The sequence below is a fragment of the Haliotis cracherodii genome, unplaced genomic scaffold (assembly GCF_022045235.1).
Source record: "Haliotis cracherodii isolate W230 unplaced genomic scaffold, xgHalCrac1.p SCAF_5, whole genome shotgun sequence".
Taxonomy (NCBI): domain Eukaryota; kingdom Metazoa; phylum Mollusca; class Gastropoda; order Lepetellida; family Haliotidae; genus Haliotis; species Haliotis cracherodii.
The window spans coordinates 40,628,852-40,646,392 of NW_027266308.1; the positions used below are offsets into that span (position 1 = coordinate 40,628,852).

A 17,541-nucleotide genomic window follows, 5' to 3' on the forward strand; every position below is an offset into this window, starting at 1 on the left:
TCAGTGAGAGTTGTGTACTGGTATGTGCAGGCTAAACCCTACAGAAGTCAGTAATGATACCCTTGCATATCACCTACCTCACGCTTGTGCTGGATACAACCTTAATTTTCATGTGTTCAATAAGATTTTGCAATGCATAGTACAGTCAAGTCTGGTTAATCCGACATTGTTGGTTGAATATGATTATGTCGGATTAACGAGTATGTCGGACAATCGAAATTAGGTAGTATCAATGCTCGTGATCGAAAATTGGAAACTACATGATAGATAATGATTCAAACATGTTGTAATAAAAAAAGGAAAAAGGAAATATTCATATTGTTGTGTTACATTGTTAGCGGAATATGTTATCTTATCATGCAACCTCTAAAGTTTAACACAAAACTGACGTGATCTGTAATGGGATGTCCTCAGCGGTAGCGACAACTTTTAATGAGATTGATGTAATCTAGGCATGTGATTAATCCTGTTTTGCTTATTAAAGCAATAATTGTTAAGCAAGTTTATCTCTGCATCCATAAAAATATGCAGCTACTCGCCGACTTGTCTCGCATCAAAACATGGGGCTCTGTACTCGCGGGCAGATGACCACGGAGTACGCTGATCTCTGTGTCGGATTAACGAGACTGATTAATGAGTAATTTCAGCAATTTGTTGCAAATTAGGTGTGTCGGAGTGTGAGACTGTTGGATTATCGGGTCTAAAAAGCACTGATTTAATCAGTTCCCATCATTTGTGTCGGATAAAGCCAATTGTCTGATTAACGAGATTTGACTGTACTCAATGACTGACACTATCATTTGCACATAAAAATTCTTTTTCATTGCAGATAAAATGACAACAAAAAGTCCAAGTCAGAAAATTAACAGTTGCTTATTTGTACATGGATGTGTAAATAAAATGACCTATACATAAAACAATGAAATTGTTCTAATTCAGATCTACCCTGCCCCAATACATACTTCTGAGTGAGTGAATATAGCCAGTGGTGACCAGACCTTTAAGGGATAAAACAATGTTCTCACACTGTCAACCAATGGCTAACCTCCTCCTGATTGCCTCGTGTATGTAACTGATAATTATATTCTGGTTACTGAAAACTTAATGTGCATCAAACCCAAATGATATCTTTATGATACAAAGTGCTCCTGCAACCACACTATGGATTTTAGTACTTGTACAGGGGTGTTACATTTAAAGTGTCCTTCAGTGACCAACACAGGTCTTGTCCCCCTGTTTGGCCCAGGCATGTAGACCTCCACGGATGTCCTTCAGTAAACAGGGAAGTTCTTGTCCACCTGCCTGGCCCAGGCGTCCATGGACGTCCTTCAGTAAACAGGGAAGTCCTTGTCCACCTGCCTGGGCCAGGCATGCAGACCTCCACGGATGTCCTTCAGTAAACAGGGAAGTTCTTGTCCACCTGCCTGGCCCAGGCGTCCATGGACGTCCTTCAGTAAACAGGGAAGTCCTTGTCCACCTGCCTGGCCAGACCTCCACGGATGTCCTTCAGTAAACAGGGAAGTCCTTGTCCACCTGCCTGGGCCAGGCGTCCATGGACGTCCTTCAGTAAACAGGGAAGTCCTTGTCCACCTGCCTGGCCCAGGCATGCAGACCTCCACGGATGTCCTTTAGTGTTACATTACAGTCTGACAAGGAATGTTGAAGGGACCTGACTGCATTCTGTGAGTCGTTACCTCGCCGACACACCAGCACAACCGATACTGGGCTGTTGCTACCTGTGGGTTGTTTCTTTACTGTGGATTTCAACCTCTCTACACAATCAGCTTTGTCTATTGAAGATATTGGTATATCTGAGATTGGTCAAGAAATGTACAAACTATTTCTTCCACTGCAATTTAGTAATCTTACCCTGCAATATAGGAACATAAGATTCTATTTCTCCTTACTATTTCATATATAATCAGAGACGTACTACACATAAATTGTTTAAGTTAATTAAACTGGTCACCATTTTGCTGTATTTCGCCAAAATGCTTGACATGAAAATGTTAAGGGTGTCCTTATTTAGGAATTGAGAAAATTTCAATCTTTCATGGAAGCCAAGACTTGCAGATAATTACTGTTAATCAGCTTGTAAACTATACGGTAGTGGTAATTTGGAGGATACTGACTGAAGGGTGTGGTAGCTGACAGATGCCCATCTCCACCTCTGTCCGCACGTCCACCAGAATGTGGGGTGACCCCTTCACCATCATCTCTTGGTAAACCTATGTCAAACAGAAAATGAACAACCAAATCACTGAAGGGTTAACAGGACCAGCATTAAGCAGGGTTTGCATTACAGTGTCCCATAACCTTCCAACACATTGTTAGCCTTGGTATGTTGAGTGCATGTTCTGCATGCGTAATTTATCATCCATTTTCCACAAGGACCCTAATGATGACCTTGACCTTTGACAGTCCACTGACAAGCTCATGTGTCAGGATTTCTAGATATAAGTTTCATGTTTATAAAGAGATAAATCCAAAACAAGGTATATGTCAAGTGTAGTGATGAAAGTATGGATACTTTTGAAAAAAGAAGCATGTAATCACAACATTGGTAATTTTCTCATGACCTTTGACCTCATGCCATGTGTCAAAATAACACCCCAGGGTCATGTAGTTTATCCTCTAATGTCAATAATTTTGGTGGTTTTGACCCAATCACTGGCAGAGGCAGCTGTCAAACTCTCTACCAAACCCAAAATAATTACATGTATTATTATAGCCACGTCATGAAATGTAAGGACAAGCAGCTCTAATCTACTGGTATTTGTTTTTGTCACTGCAATACCATCCAAAACCTAAACTCTGTCTTTTCTGTGTGCAGCCTTTGCACCATATCACCATACACTAAAGCCATGAAATATATACTTCTGTTGCCATAGCAACCCATATGCCATCATTGTATTTGTACTACTTTCAGAGAATATTATATTACATCGTAATATATGAATCAAAGCACTGGCACATGAATCATATGAAGCAATAAATGACGATCCTGAAAAATGTCCAATTAAATGGACAGCAACGACATTGTATAACCATTGTCATTGAAGCTCTCTTTCTCCAATTTCTGGATAATTATCTCTGATGGTATTGACAATTGTTGTCTCCTTAATCACATGTATGTACATTAACATTCTGAAGTTACTCTTCACTTGCACACACTGGCTCAAGAACAATGATTGAACTGACAACAAACATATAATGTGACCCTAAAGGTCTATACAGCCCTATTGAAGTGACATTTCAATTCAAGGTGACACATATGTCGTTGCAAACACAATAGGATCCTGCTGCCCAGCTGGTGCCATGGAAACTAACAACACATGCCATGTACATGAAACACTATGTACAGCTCCACTGCCATTCTTGATAACATACTGCTATAAGTTTTTGTACACATTTTTGTTTTTCAATGTACTTTTTTGCCTAAATGAACAATAATTTTGAAAGGCAATACTAAATATGTCCATATGTTAAATTTTAATACTCAGTTTGAAATTCTGATCAGTTCACACTGATTTTGATAACATTAATTTGTACACAATATTGAATGAAAGTTTTAATAAAATATGTTTAACATCATATTTACCTTTGGGGAGATTCTCTCTGTGTCATCTAACACTGTTAGAGCATGTTCCTGAAACAGTTTCACGATTTGTAACTCATAACTGTGAAATTCAGATGGTAACATATTCTCAAGTTTCATAGATAGACGGTTTACAGTCTTGTGAGATGTTGTGATTATCTAGTCTCGAGTACCACTGTGCCATTACCAGCTAGACCAAAACCTGAGTAAACTTTTGTTCGGTCGAGTAAGCACAGATGAAATATTAGTCCATTTAATAACACTAAAATCGATTCAAATTATGCTAAGGGACAATTTCGGACTTGCATCCTCAATAGATTTGGGCACATATAGGACTGAAATCAGTGATGTATTCTATAAGGGTGTGTTACCTAAATCTGTCCTCATCCTATTCAAAGTAATTTGTTTTAAGTGTTTGATTCAAAGAGGATTCATACAACACAACATCAGGAGAAAAAAAGTCAAATAGCGAGACTTCAAACGAGTGATGTTCTTTGTGAGATAGTCGTACTGGGGACCTTCTGAATCATTGAGGACATTGCTCTCATCACCTTGTCAGTAGCTCGGGCCCCACAGAACTGTTCATAGTCCATGAGCTGGGTGATGGAGGGGTTGTCTCCACACACAGGACACTTGGGCTGCCGGGGACGGAGCTTGATGGTGCGGAACATCCCATCCAGGGCATCGAACAGCAGCAGGCGCTGGCTGGAACTAGCTGTAGGGGGCTAAGTAACTTGTAACTATGCATTCTCTCACTACATGATGTCATTGCTGTGACTATCTGTCTTGTGGCATAATCAGATTTGTCAAGAGTCAGATTTGGTCAGTGAGTGAGTGAGTGAGTGAGTTTGGTTTTACGCCGCTTTTAGCAATATTCCAGCAATATCATGGCGGGGGACACCAGAAATGGGCTTCACACATTGTACCCAGGGTCTTTGGCGTGACGAGTTAACGCTTTAACCACGAGGCTACCCGACCGCCCCCAGATTTGGTCAGACATGGTTAGATGATTAGATTCCTATTTTGTAAATTATTTCATTAATTATATTGATGAAGAAAAAACAAATCCAAAATATGACCTATTTGCTCTGTCTGTAGCAAAATCATCATATATAATGTGTTTACTCATCATGGATAATGAGCCGAAAGAGGATACTGTCTGTACACATCTTAAAGGTGATGCAGCACAATACAGACAGACCAAACAATTCAGTGATCGATACTACTGTGAGCAGCAGTCCACAGTACGATGACCAGCTATCAACCAAGTCACTGAGCTTGACCATTTGGTCACTTAGACCAGCATACACTCTTGGGGACCTAAAGGTATTCTATGGACACACTTGTCAGAGGGGTACACAAAGTACGTGACCTAGTCTACCAGTTGTCAGACTTTCATTTTTGTGGAAGCCTTGGTCGCTGAGTTGGTTAGATCACTGACTTTGTGTGCTGGCGATTAAGTGCCTCACTCTGGCAGTGTGAGTTCGAATTAAGGATTGGACTCAACCCCAAAAGTACTAGAATCTGTACTTTACTAAGTAAGTGTTATCACAAATATATCATTTGTCAAAGGTGTTCTAACCTGAATCCCCACAGTGTTCATCATCGGTAGTTGGTAAGTTTAGGTTACCTCCGGGTCAATGAAACATACAACTAGCATCAGCTTCTGCTTAATTTCCTTGAATAGCTCATCCCGAAGATGCCCTACCACACACCAATACGCCACTAACCAAGGATACTGCCGATGTCGGCCACAATCTTGACAGTCTCCAGGGCTTGCAGACACCCAATGATCCCAGGAACTGCAACACAAGAACATGTTACCATGGTTACAGTGCCTTGCCATAACTACCTCACTCCAGGGTTAGAGTCACCATTTTGAAAATGGGGGGCAGACTACCCAAGTCATGGAGTGAGTTGAGGTGGAATGCGTCTACTTGTACTAGTTTGGACAAATGTTGTATTTATATTGCTAGTCCATCGAGATACCATGCCAGAGTCTAACACTGATACTACTATTCTGACTCCGAGATGCCATGCCACAGTCTAACACTGATACACCTATTCTGCCCACCGAGATGCCATGCCACAGTCTAACACTGATACTCCTATTCTGCCTACAGAGATGCCATGCCACAGTCTAACACTGATACACCTATTCTGCCCACCGAGATGCCATGCCACAGTCTAACACTGATACTCCTATTCTGCCCAACGAGATGCCATGCCACAGTCTAACACTGATACTCCTATTCTGACTCCGAGCCGATCAGTCCTTGTTTTATCCCCTTAATGCCGAGTGCCATGCAGGCAAACAACAAGTAACATCTTTTAATGTCTTTTGGTATGACATGGCCAGGATCAAACCACCAACACTTTGCTCTCTGGCGAGACACTCTATCCGTATGATCACGGAGGCAGTCACTCACGAAATGGTGACATGTAAGGTGTGCCCTCTATCCCTAATGTTGTGCTGTGAGTCATGCAGGATGCAACACTATCTCACGGTTTTACCTGGACTAACAAAAGGGGGGTCAAGGGGACCCCAATAGTTAATTTTAAGGATCCTTGCAGGCAATATGAGTGTCCTCTCAAGTAATGAAATGACGTGTACTGTATGTATAGATTTGTTTGTTTGTTGTTTAACGCCTCACTCAGCAATATTCCAGCTATATGATGGCGGTCTGTAAATAATCCAGTCTGGACAAGACAATCCAGTGATTGACACGCAGTTGGGATACAATGACATGTTTCAACCAAGTTGGGATACAATGACATGCTTCAACCAAGTCAGTGAGCCTGACCACCTGATCCCGTTAGTCACCTCCTACTACAAGCATTGTCGCCTTTTATGGTAAGCATGGATTGCTGAATACCTATTCTACCCCCAATCTTCACAGGTCCTGTATGTTTAGACAATTACTTTAGAGCCTTGAATGAATCATAAGGACTTGATGGATGAAATAACAGACACCCATAATAGCTCCTCATATGCTGTAGGTACAATGAATCTCCATTCTCTACATATGTGCGTGCTGGACATGTGCGCGTCATATACGCCCTGCTTGCTGTAATAGCCTTGTAGCTGTATCTGCAGGAGTCGCTGTACTGACCTACTCCCAGCACACCACCCTCGGAGCAGTTGGTGACTGTTTCGGGGGGCGGAGGTTTGGGGAACAGGCATCGGTAGCAGGGTCCCCCTCGGTGGTTGTACACGGTCAGCTGGAAGAAGATCACATGATTTAAAAACTACAAGGAACTGGCTGACATGTTTGATAGTACTTTTTTATACACCATACAAACACTTCACACTTTCCATTGAAAATTGTATCTCACACTGTTATATGTATACCATGCGGTCCCACCAAAACAGCCATGTGAGAAAGGAGGAGGTGAGAGGGACTGCAAGATATGCATTAAATTTTTTATTTTTTTTGAAAACATTGATATAAATCATTTAGCAAGTTATCAGATGTGTTCAGAATTAGACTCGGTTCACGTTCATAATTGCATGTTTGGGATGGCACAGTATGCTTAGGTACAGCTAAAACAGCTGTCCAAACCTTGCAAGTGTAAGACAGAAAAAAGGCGAGTTGTCAGCCATTTGAATATGTGGGATCATTGTCATACCAATATTTCAAAGTTTTCTGAAAATTTAAATTTGATATTTCCATGAGCCAAACAGGACCCTTATCCTACCTCTACCTTTGAGTTATGAGTTTATAACAGACAGGTATAAACGTATAAACGACCTATGAAATGACAACAGACAGGTCTACAAAAGTATCAACGACCTATGAAATGACAACAGACAGGTCTACAAAAGTATCAAAGACCTATGAAATGACAACAGACAGGTCTACAAAAGTATCAAAGACCTATGAAATGACAACAGACAGGTCTACAAAAGTATCAAAGACCTATGAAATGACAACAGACAGGTCTACAAAAGTATCAATGACCTATGAAATGACAACAGACAGGTCTACAAAAGTATCATAAACCTATGAAATGACAACAGACAGGTCTTTAAAAGTATCAAAGACCTATGGAATGACAACAGACAGGTCTACAAAAGTACCAATGACCTGTGACAACTGACACATGGCTGATTCCTGCTGTCCCTGTGTGTCCTGTACTCACCTGCCCCTCAAACCTGAGGGCGCTGCCCGACACCAGGGGTTTCCCTGCCAGCACACAAGCATCGTTCAGAAGGTAGCGGGTCGCCACATTGTCACTGGCATCCAGCACAACGTCATACCTTACAAGTTAAGGGTCACATAAAAAAACTTGGGGGCATTCTCAAACATATCCTCTGTATGTCCAGTGGGTGGATTACGGTACGTCTACACAAGCCTTGGATCCATTCCCGTGGTTCTCACAATCTCAAATTACTCACTCTTGAGTTCATTAGAAAATTTGATTTGATAGGCTACTCAGTCTAACAGACCGATCCTCAACCAGTCCCATTACTTACGAAGCCGAATTAACTTATATCTTTATTCAACCATATGAAAAATCAGCAGGAATAGGTGCATAGTCATAAGGAAATGCGAACATTAGTGACTTGTAGTGTAAAAATAGAGTTCTTGATAATTTTTATCATTAAACAATATATCACGTGACTAACCACGGGTCCGGGTAGTCCTGTGGGTACCCGCGTCCTACTCAGTACCCACCCGACCCGGGTACCCGGGTTACCCGTCCCAGCCCAAGAGGCCACCTATTACAATGGGGTGCTTTAAAGGTGGCAGCAATAATATAGAGAGCTCCATGAACGGGCTATCGCTGTGAGGAGCTTGACCACCGGTCATGTCACCCACACAGAGTGGAGTCTCAGCACTGAAGGATACTGTGAGATGATGGCCAGGGCATTGGAGCTGTCCAACTGAAGGCGATACGGGACGTAGTGTACTGAAGAGTTCAGCCTGTAACATAGCAACCAGACTTATTCTGATCAAACTGTACCAGGAATTTGGTGATATTGATATGAGGAGGTTGAATTCTCAGAGATATTCTGTCGAGAGTGAATTGGCTGTGTTGAAAAGTATTTAAGTTTTCAAAAATATTTTGAAACGTGTCAGCTTAATTCAAAGAGATGCAGTTATACACATTTACTATTTGGGTGAAATTTGCCTTTCCTAATAATTACAGTGCTGAACCTATTTTCATAAAATCTGTAAATCCATTTTACACACCGTCTTCTCACAATGTTCTTATGCAGTGTTTGCCACGTCGCACTCATTTACCTCCCATAAAACATGCTATACAGATATCTATGCTGTCAGTGTGTGACAGTGTGAGGCTAGTACTCCCCTCTTGCAAGCGTGTGTGGCCGACGCTGACTTGGCAACACCCACTCTGTCCTCTGTGTGTAGCACCTGACGATGCAGGTTACTCAGCTCCACCTCGTCGTAGTCTATAACACCCAGCTTACCTGAAATATACAACCATGCATCACAAATATACCGCTACATCACACTAGCTTACCCAAACAAGAGTCATCAGGAGATGACATAGACCTCCGATCTGGTGCAATTCGGAAATGTAGTTTGGCTTTTGGTTCTTTGCTATTTGATACCTTCAGTTCAGTAAAAACAAAAATATGTTGTTCAGTATATTTCAATATCCCAAATCATCCAAAGGAACTAGTGCACCACTAGACTGATCTATATAGTAAGTTCCATCTGGAAATATTCAACAGAGTCCAACTTGTCGTCATGAAAACAAAACAGTTAAAAAAACATAAATCCCATATCATCAAAAGGCACCAGTTTAACACTAGACGGATTTGTTTCACAAGTTTCAAACAAGAAATATCTAACAATTTGGGAGTTCTGCTCCCGAAACGGAAAATGGACTGAGGACATTGGCTGATTGCTATATCCCCCCATTTTTCAAAATGGGGGTACCGGGTATATATATATATATATATATATCAAACTAGCTGTCAGAGCACCAGATAAGTTGTATACTTTAGTAACATATGCACAAAAAAAACACCATAACCCAGGTAGATTGCAGCTGGCCATCCCAAACCTTGAACCCAACAATCAGAGTTTACCCTGTGTCAGAGACTCAACTATCTGTGCTGCCGCCAGGTAGATTGCAGCTGGACACCCCAAACCTTGAACCCAACAATCAGAGCTAACCCTATGTCAGAGACTTACCTATCCCTGCTGCCGCCAGGTAGATTGCAGCAGGACACCCCAAACCTTGGCCACAACAATCAGAGCTTACCCCAAGTTAGAGACTCACCTATCCCTGCTGCCGCCAGGTAGATTGCAGCTGGACACCCCAAATCTTGGCCCCAACAATCAGAGCTTACCCTATGTCAGAGACTCACCTATCCCTGCTGCCGCCAGGTAGATTGCAGCAGGACACCCCAAACCTCCGGCCCCAACAATCAGAACAGAGGACCTCTGTAATCTCAACTGACCTGGAAAAAGATATATATATTTTTTAATCTCTCAGCGGCAAATCCTAGGAAATAGATTCACAAGTGACTTCCAAGAATGACTGTTTGCAGCCTGATGGAGGACAAAAGCATAAAAAGAAGAAAGCATTTTCTCACCTTGAACACCTATCTCAGGGAGAATGAGCTGCCTGCTGTAGCGAGAGATACCTTCTTTTGTCAGCTCAACAATTCTTTTGCTTGTTGCTGTTGATGGACCACTGACATCAGTCACTGTTTCAAAATCAGCCTGAGTTCAAGGAAACAAAAAAGACTTTGTCCTTAATCCAACTTGCATTGTATACCATGTATACATACTGTAACTTACATTCAGTAGTTAGTTTGGTAATCTGAGTTTCAACTTCTGTAGTAAGTGAAATATTTGCACCAATTCATTGTACAGCATTAACCAATAGTCTATGGGAATTTGTATTGATTTATAATACGGGGGTCTCTTACCTCGGTAAACATATTGATACTTGTGTCATGATTTTTTTTTGCATTGTTTCCATAGCTACTTTGCTGTGAATACATTACAATATTACTCTTAGAGTTTCAGTTCAACCATGAATCCTAACTGAATCAAAACATGCAGACAAACTATGAACCATGTTAACACAATCACTGTAATTACAGCCTTAGAAAGTCATGCTAAATTCTGTGGATGACAAGTATACTTCCAGGGATGGTCGTCCTCATTGATTAGTAGCATTTGAGGGCTATAATTCTGAACCAGTTCCAAATGCACAAACCTTAACTGAATAAATCTGACAGAAAATGAAAACACAGTAAACAGCAGAGCTCCCGATAACTTTTGGACCAATTGAGTTTTTACTCTAGGGTTTCTATTTTAATTGGGTTATTTTATTTTTCATTGGGTAACCAATATTCTTTCACTCATCTATTTGTCATTCTATTGGGTTTTTCCCAAAATTAGTGAACATTTTAAGATTTTGAAAAAAATGAAATAATGTTTTAGATGTATATAACTGTTCTAGATATAGGCTTGACTCGGAAAGTAAATTGTGTTTCGGACATTTTAAATACCACATCTGCACGTGTGGTAAGGAATAACTATTTCGTTATAGTTATTGGCCTTTTTTATTTGGGCCGGCTCAATATTTCACATTAACAGTTAACAGTGATAAGTTATTTCTCTACAGTCCTGGTAACAGGAAAACACAATGAAACATCTATTTAAGTTTACCGATATTCATCATTACATCTATCTGACAATTAGACAATGTTATTGCCTGTTGAATAAATCCTTACACTCAGTGCATCACCTGTATAAGTCATTGTTCTCATTCTTAAAAATTCAAGTGACATTTACTGTTTGATACAAACTACTGAGGTGATAGTTTGGTACTAGAACTAACATATTTGTTATTGATTGAAAGCAAGTTTCTTTAATGACATACAGTGGTCCCTCGCTACAACGCTACCAATGGGGTCCAAATAATTGGTGGGCGTTATAGACGATGAGCCGTTTAACCGAGGCCGAGGCGGGGGAGCACGATCGGCAAATCTCAAATCATCAATATGTGTTTATCTCACGTCACGTCAAAATAGTATATATTTTTATGGACCTAGATCTACCTGTAATATCATTCATTTATCAAATCTGTCACATTTCACAATGTCTGAAATACATATTCCATTTCAATTTATCATTTTTTATCGATAAATTAAAAAATTATTCACTATTTCCCGTGACATCAAAAGGCACCACAATTCACTGTGCAGATTTGATCCCTTGGGTACACCAGAAACCTTTGATTGCGGGTTCGAATCCCAGTTCACCTCAATTATGGTGTTAGGTTTGTCAGCACCATACCCCTGCTTGTGGGTTTCACTACAGTGACAGACATGTAAGACCTGCATCACTTCGGGCTTTTTCCACATTAAGCTGGCACACCGTTATATAACTGGAATACTGGTAAAAGCATGTTAAACTCAACTCACTCACTCACTCACTTTCATGACATACGACACAGATAAAATCGAGGCAAACAAAACGCATTTCACATCGACCTGGGTACCCCGAGTTACCCGTCCCAGCCCTACAACAAACCTTTTACAGTTAGCCCAGATAAGCTCAATTGGGTTGCCTGGCATATGTAAGACAATGTGACAGTATTGTGCCACCACATCTGTCATCTACTTTACTGGGTTCTTTTTCAGGCAAATTTTCTCCATAGGTTTAACTTTCATTACAGATGGTGTGAAGACGACATTGCAAAATGTCAGATATTCCTGCATGGTTGCTTTCAGATTACTCATGGTTGGCGTGACAGTATCTGGTTCATGGGCTTTATGATAACTGGACGTAGGACGCCAGGGTTGTTTATATTGTGCAGTAGCTGATATTCCAACCAGTCTATGAGCATATTACCATTCATTTACTTTTGACAATCTTCAGTTTTCTTTTTTGCCTCGAAAGCTATAGCTCATATCCATCAAAAAGCTGCAGATCACGGGTACCTGATGATATCACGGGTGCTTTTTGTCCACCTCATGGTAGCCACAAGAAGTCAGTGGAATGATTCTTATTCACCCTGGTTTCATCAAAGTCAATGATCTGGAGCCCAGAATGAGATAGTCATGAATGGAGCGGAGATAATCTGACTTCATAGACAAGATGGAATATTTATTTTCCCCTGAAAACTGCTCAGCCACTGTCACGTGCAGTGTATCGAAATCCCATCTCATGGAGAGCAAAAATTAATGTAGTCCGGGAAACATTATTTGTGTCCTTAATTTCTTCCCTGAATTCTACTACATGTATCTTCTGCTAATAAAGATTGTCCACTGTATGCCAAATCACCTCTGTATCAAAGCTGTCTAATATCCTCTTACGTCACAGTTTTTGTTTTTGAGACGACCCCTACCTTCCTTGTTTAATTTAGCACATTGTAGAGAAAGCCCTGCAGAGCTTGGGCATTTCAGTAATAGAAGCTATCTAAACTAATAAATGGTTTTCCTCTATCTCCCTCAATTAATTATAAAGAACATGTATACATTTCCTACAACAGATTTCATGTCGTGTACCGTGACTGTGGCTATGTATGTGTTATGCAATCATGGGGGCAGTGTCATTTTGTTATTTTGTAAGATGCACATCTAGAATTTTCTCCAATTGACTTGTGTTTTGTGGATTAGATGTTTTATGATGACTACACTATTATTGTTATAAGGGAGTCACATGCACATATTTCTATAGTCCGTTTTAGACTACCATAATTGGACTTGTTGAATGAATCTGAACATGCTGGTATTTTTATCCTGTAAAATTGTCAACAGGACTTCTTGTGTCTTGATTTCTTTGATTTACACATTAATTATGTGAAATGGGTGGAAAAAATGCCTGTTATCTGTGAAAGGGAGGTCTGAATTACCTGTGAACAGTTATGGGGCATAGGTATTATCCACCCTAAAAAAAGTGTTCAGTAATAATTTATCATTTCTTATAAAAAAAATTCATTCTTTATTAATCTCAGCAGGTACAGCATTTATATATACATCTCATGTCAATAACGTTGTGGTACATAGTATTCAAGAAGTGTACATCTTTTCAACATAAAAATTCTTGCCTGTAAAGTCAACATACTGTATCAGTGTGTCTTACAAATTAGTTTTTAAACAAAGTATGGAAGGAAGACCAGAAACTTAAAAAGTTTGAATTGTTTGATAGGCATTACTTAGAAGTTGACGGATGACAAGGTAGACACAATTTTATGGGTAACAACTTCTTTAATACTGTAAAAAGCGACGTTTCAGTATAGATCCTTATACCGTTGACCGAAAGATCTATACCGAAACGTCGCTTTTTACAGTTTTAAAGAAGTCGTTATCCATACAATTGTGTCTACCTAGTAAAAAGGTTTGCATAGTTACAATTTGTAAATGACATTACCTTTGTAGCATTGTAATAACTTTTTATCTCATGTTGTATATGTTCAAAATGGGGCATTAATCCTTTCCTACATTTTCTGTACATATTACTTGTTTTGTTATTAAAAGTACAATATTCAATGGATGATAATTTATCATGCAGTTTTCTGATACGACAGTGCCATCGAAACACGTCTGTATTATATTAGATTGTGGTATTTAAAATGGGCATATTCCATTCAAGATCTGCATCATGTCGCATTGTAACGGAATTATTAAAATGTTCTACAAAACGTGTCATATGGACGAAAGAAAAATTTAAGAGTTATCTACCTTGATCGAGAGTCCCTATCAGAGACAGATCTCTTTCTGTGTGATTATGTACATATATAAACAGTAACAATGATATAACAAGGTACCTGCTCTTCTATCGCTGCTCTCAGTCTTTCAATTTCTTTGTCTTTGGCCTCCAACTCAAGTTTTAAACGACGTATTTCCACCTGTTCCATGGTAAAACGTGCAAGTGCTTGGTCACGTGACTAACAAACATACCTACCTCTTTCGACAGAAGAGTTCCATTTGTTTACGTTTTGACGTCATCAATACAAACCCACGTGCAACCTCCATTGCAGACGACGCAAGTCGCTGACAACGGAGAAAGGAAACCTGAACAATCCAACCAGATCAGTGTTGGTAATTTTGTTTTAAAAGTATATCTAGACTGTATTTTATCACTGTTTTGCAACGGACTCTATATAGATTTGCCGACGATTTTACTGTCATGGCCCGTACCAAACAAGCCCCCAAACTGAATTTTGAAAACGGCCAGTCGTCCCTTCAGAAATTACTAGTTACAAAGAGAAATCGTAATACAGTAAACATTTCGTCCACACTTGGAAAAAAACTGGAGGAATTAAGAAGCCTAGACGATGGAGAGCAGGTACAACTGCTCTCAAAGAAATTAGAATGTATCAGAGGAGCACAGCTTTGGTCCTGAAGAAACTCCCCTTCCAAAGACTGGTGAAGGAGATTGCTGGTAAAATCCAGTCAGGGCTAAGGATGCAGATGCCAGCTCTACTGGCACTTCAGGTACAGTAGCATTCGTGAACAATATGTCTTGGAATGTCCTGAAGATACTTAAGGTTTCATCAGAAGTTGAAGATCATAGTTAATTTCAGTCAATGCACAGGACCATGTAACAATAAAAATAAAAAAAGTTGCCAAAAAATCATAGACGAGGCCAAATGCCTTTGGCCTTGTCTATGATTTTTGGGGGACTTTTACATGGTTACATGGTCCTGTGGTCAATGTCATATTGTGCGATTCTGAACATATTTAGTATCAAGTTGATCTATAAATTTACCAGATAACTTTGTTATGGTGCTAGATCTATCTTTGTATTTGTATCGAACATTTAGCAGTATTGTAATTAATGTCCATTGGTTGTAAGTCATACATTGTATCATAATTTACTTGATTTTAGGCTATAAACGAATGACTTTACCCTGGTATCCTTGTTAAAAATGTTCAAGCCCTTTCGCTGTGTCATTTTCATAAAATCTATTAACATGAATGTGAATATCCTTTAGGTTTTAAGATATGATTTCAGCTGATTTATTATGAAAGTTACAATATAGACCTATTTCAATTTTAAAAAGTAATGTGCATTCTGTCACCTGTTTCTCTCTGTGTAAAAGACAATTTTTGTCATTGGCATTGCATTGATGAGAACTGCCTTTCTTTCTAAAAACCCTTCAAAGTGTACATATTCACATATTATTGTCAATTGTACATAATACAGGTAATTAGGGTTTGAAACACATACACAAACAAAAAATAAAAATAAACAAAATTTGAAGTTTGAAAATCTAGATCTCCTGGGATACATATTTTTTTAATGGTTTTGTTATTTCAAGCTGACATTCTTTTGAAACAGGAAGCCACTGAAGCATTTATGGTGGGTTTATTCATGGATGTAAATCTTTGTGCCATTCATGCCAAGAGGGTGACCATCATGCCACAAGATGTGAAACTGGCCCTGCGCATTAGAGGAGGACCAAACAGAAAGTTTTAAGAGGATCTGTTCTTGATTCACATGTACATATTGCTGGGGATGTGACCTTATGGAAGGCCATGATACAATATGTATCTTAATACACTGGTCATGATACAATGTGTATCTGATTCTCACTGGTCATGATACAATGCGTATCTGATTCTCGATATGCCAGTATAACAACACAAAGGCCATAAATTGAAATATTAGTGTAGTTCATATGTGGAAAAAATGGCAACATCCTGTTTCTTCTTTGTTAACTGTTTTGATACCATAACAAAAGGGATTATCTCAAGTTATCTCAAACAGCTTATTTGTGGGATGGTGGTGGCCTTTCAAGCTCACATTAAGATTGGCTTATTCTTTAAAGAAAGATAAAAATATGTCTTTTGTAAACATGTATTGTGATACAGATTCATGCATAGTCATGAATCACGATACATGGTCGTGTTTATTGTGCATCGTATCAGAGACCATGTATCATAGTTTTAGTGTATTATCTCACCCTTACATATTGCTATTAAAGACTGTTTTGTGTGTGTTGCATCTTCTGATACTTGCAACTTCTCCATATATATGGGGGGAGTGGTCGGGTAGCCTAGTGGTTAAAGCGTTCACTCATCATGCCGATGACCCAGGTTTGATTCCTGACATGGGTACAATAAGTGAAGCCCATTTCTGGTGTCCCAAGCCGTGATATTGCTTGAATATTGCTAAAAGCGGCGTAAAACCATTCTAACTCCAAATATGGACATTTTGTGCAGTGACAACAAAACAATTGAGTACGATCAAATGTTTATTATATACAATACTTGGCATAAGATTCGGGGGCTGACTCGGCGTTGGAAAGGTAACTTACGCTGGGGGTAAGTAGTATAAAAAGGGAGCCCTGCGGGTTGCATAAGTAAATTTGAAATATATATGAAAATGATTTAGAACCCTGCGGGGAGATCTAAAAGGATAAAATGAAAATATGTAGAAAGGGTGATACCCTGCGGGTATGAGTGAAAATGAAAATACTTTGGGGTCCGCAAGCCATATAATGATAGTTTACAGAATGATTGGCTTGCAAAGCCCAAAACGAGGTAAAAAACCGAGAGCCCCCAAAGTGATAAAGTATAAAATGAATGATGAGTGAAGATGATAATGTTAAATATATACATATGAGAATTAAAAACTGAATCAAATGAGTTATAACATCCAAGTAATGTCACAAAACTAGATTGAACGGCGTCAGGAAGCACTGATGAGTGTTAGTAGCACCGATAGGAATAACAGTTCAGTCATGTGGGTTGAGGCATTTTTATTAGAAGCAGAATAATGTAAGTCATAACACACACGTTGGTCAAGTCTCTAATGGAAGAAAGCGTCACTCATAGAATAATGCTTGTTGGGCTTCCTTAGTGTCTCTTCTGGTGTTCTGATGTATCTGGAGAAACAGTCTGAATTCCACCTGCCCAATGTTAATCCACTAATATACTCTCAAATTAAGTATATTGTAATATTTTCAACTTCTCCATATATATATGGGGGGAGTGG

At 39.5% G+C, this 17,541-nt stretch overlaps 1 protein-coding gene across 1 annotated transcript; it reads right to left on the bottom strand.

The window, feature by feature from the left end:
• Window positions 1-843: 843 nt before the first annotated feature.
• Window positions 844-14,474, bottom strand: LOC139443237 (adenylyltransferase and sulfurtransferase MOCS3-like). The gene is made up of 12 exons (XM_071224209.1): window positions 14,366-14,474; window positions 10,173-10,302; window positions 9,945-10,037; window positions 8,914-9,035; window positions 8,452-8,525; window positions 7,742-7,859; window positions 6,712-6,820; window positions 5,338-5,400; window positions 4,150-4,313; window positions 3,602-3,649; window positions 2,129-2,228; window positions 844-1,811 (listed from the first exon to the last, which is right to left on the bottom strand). The coding sequence occupies exons 1-12, from the start codon at window positions 14,453-14,455 to the stop codon at window positions 1,564-1,566; spliced, it is 1,359 nt and encodes a 452-aa protein (XP_071080310.1). The 5' UTR covers window positions 14,456-14,474; the 3' UTR covers window positions 844-1,563.
• Between the last annotated feature and the right edge of the window lie 3,067 nt (window positions 14,475-17,541).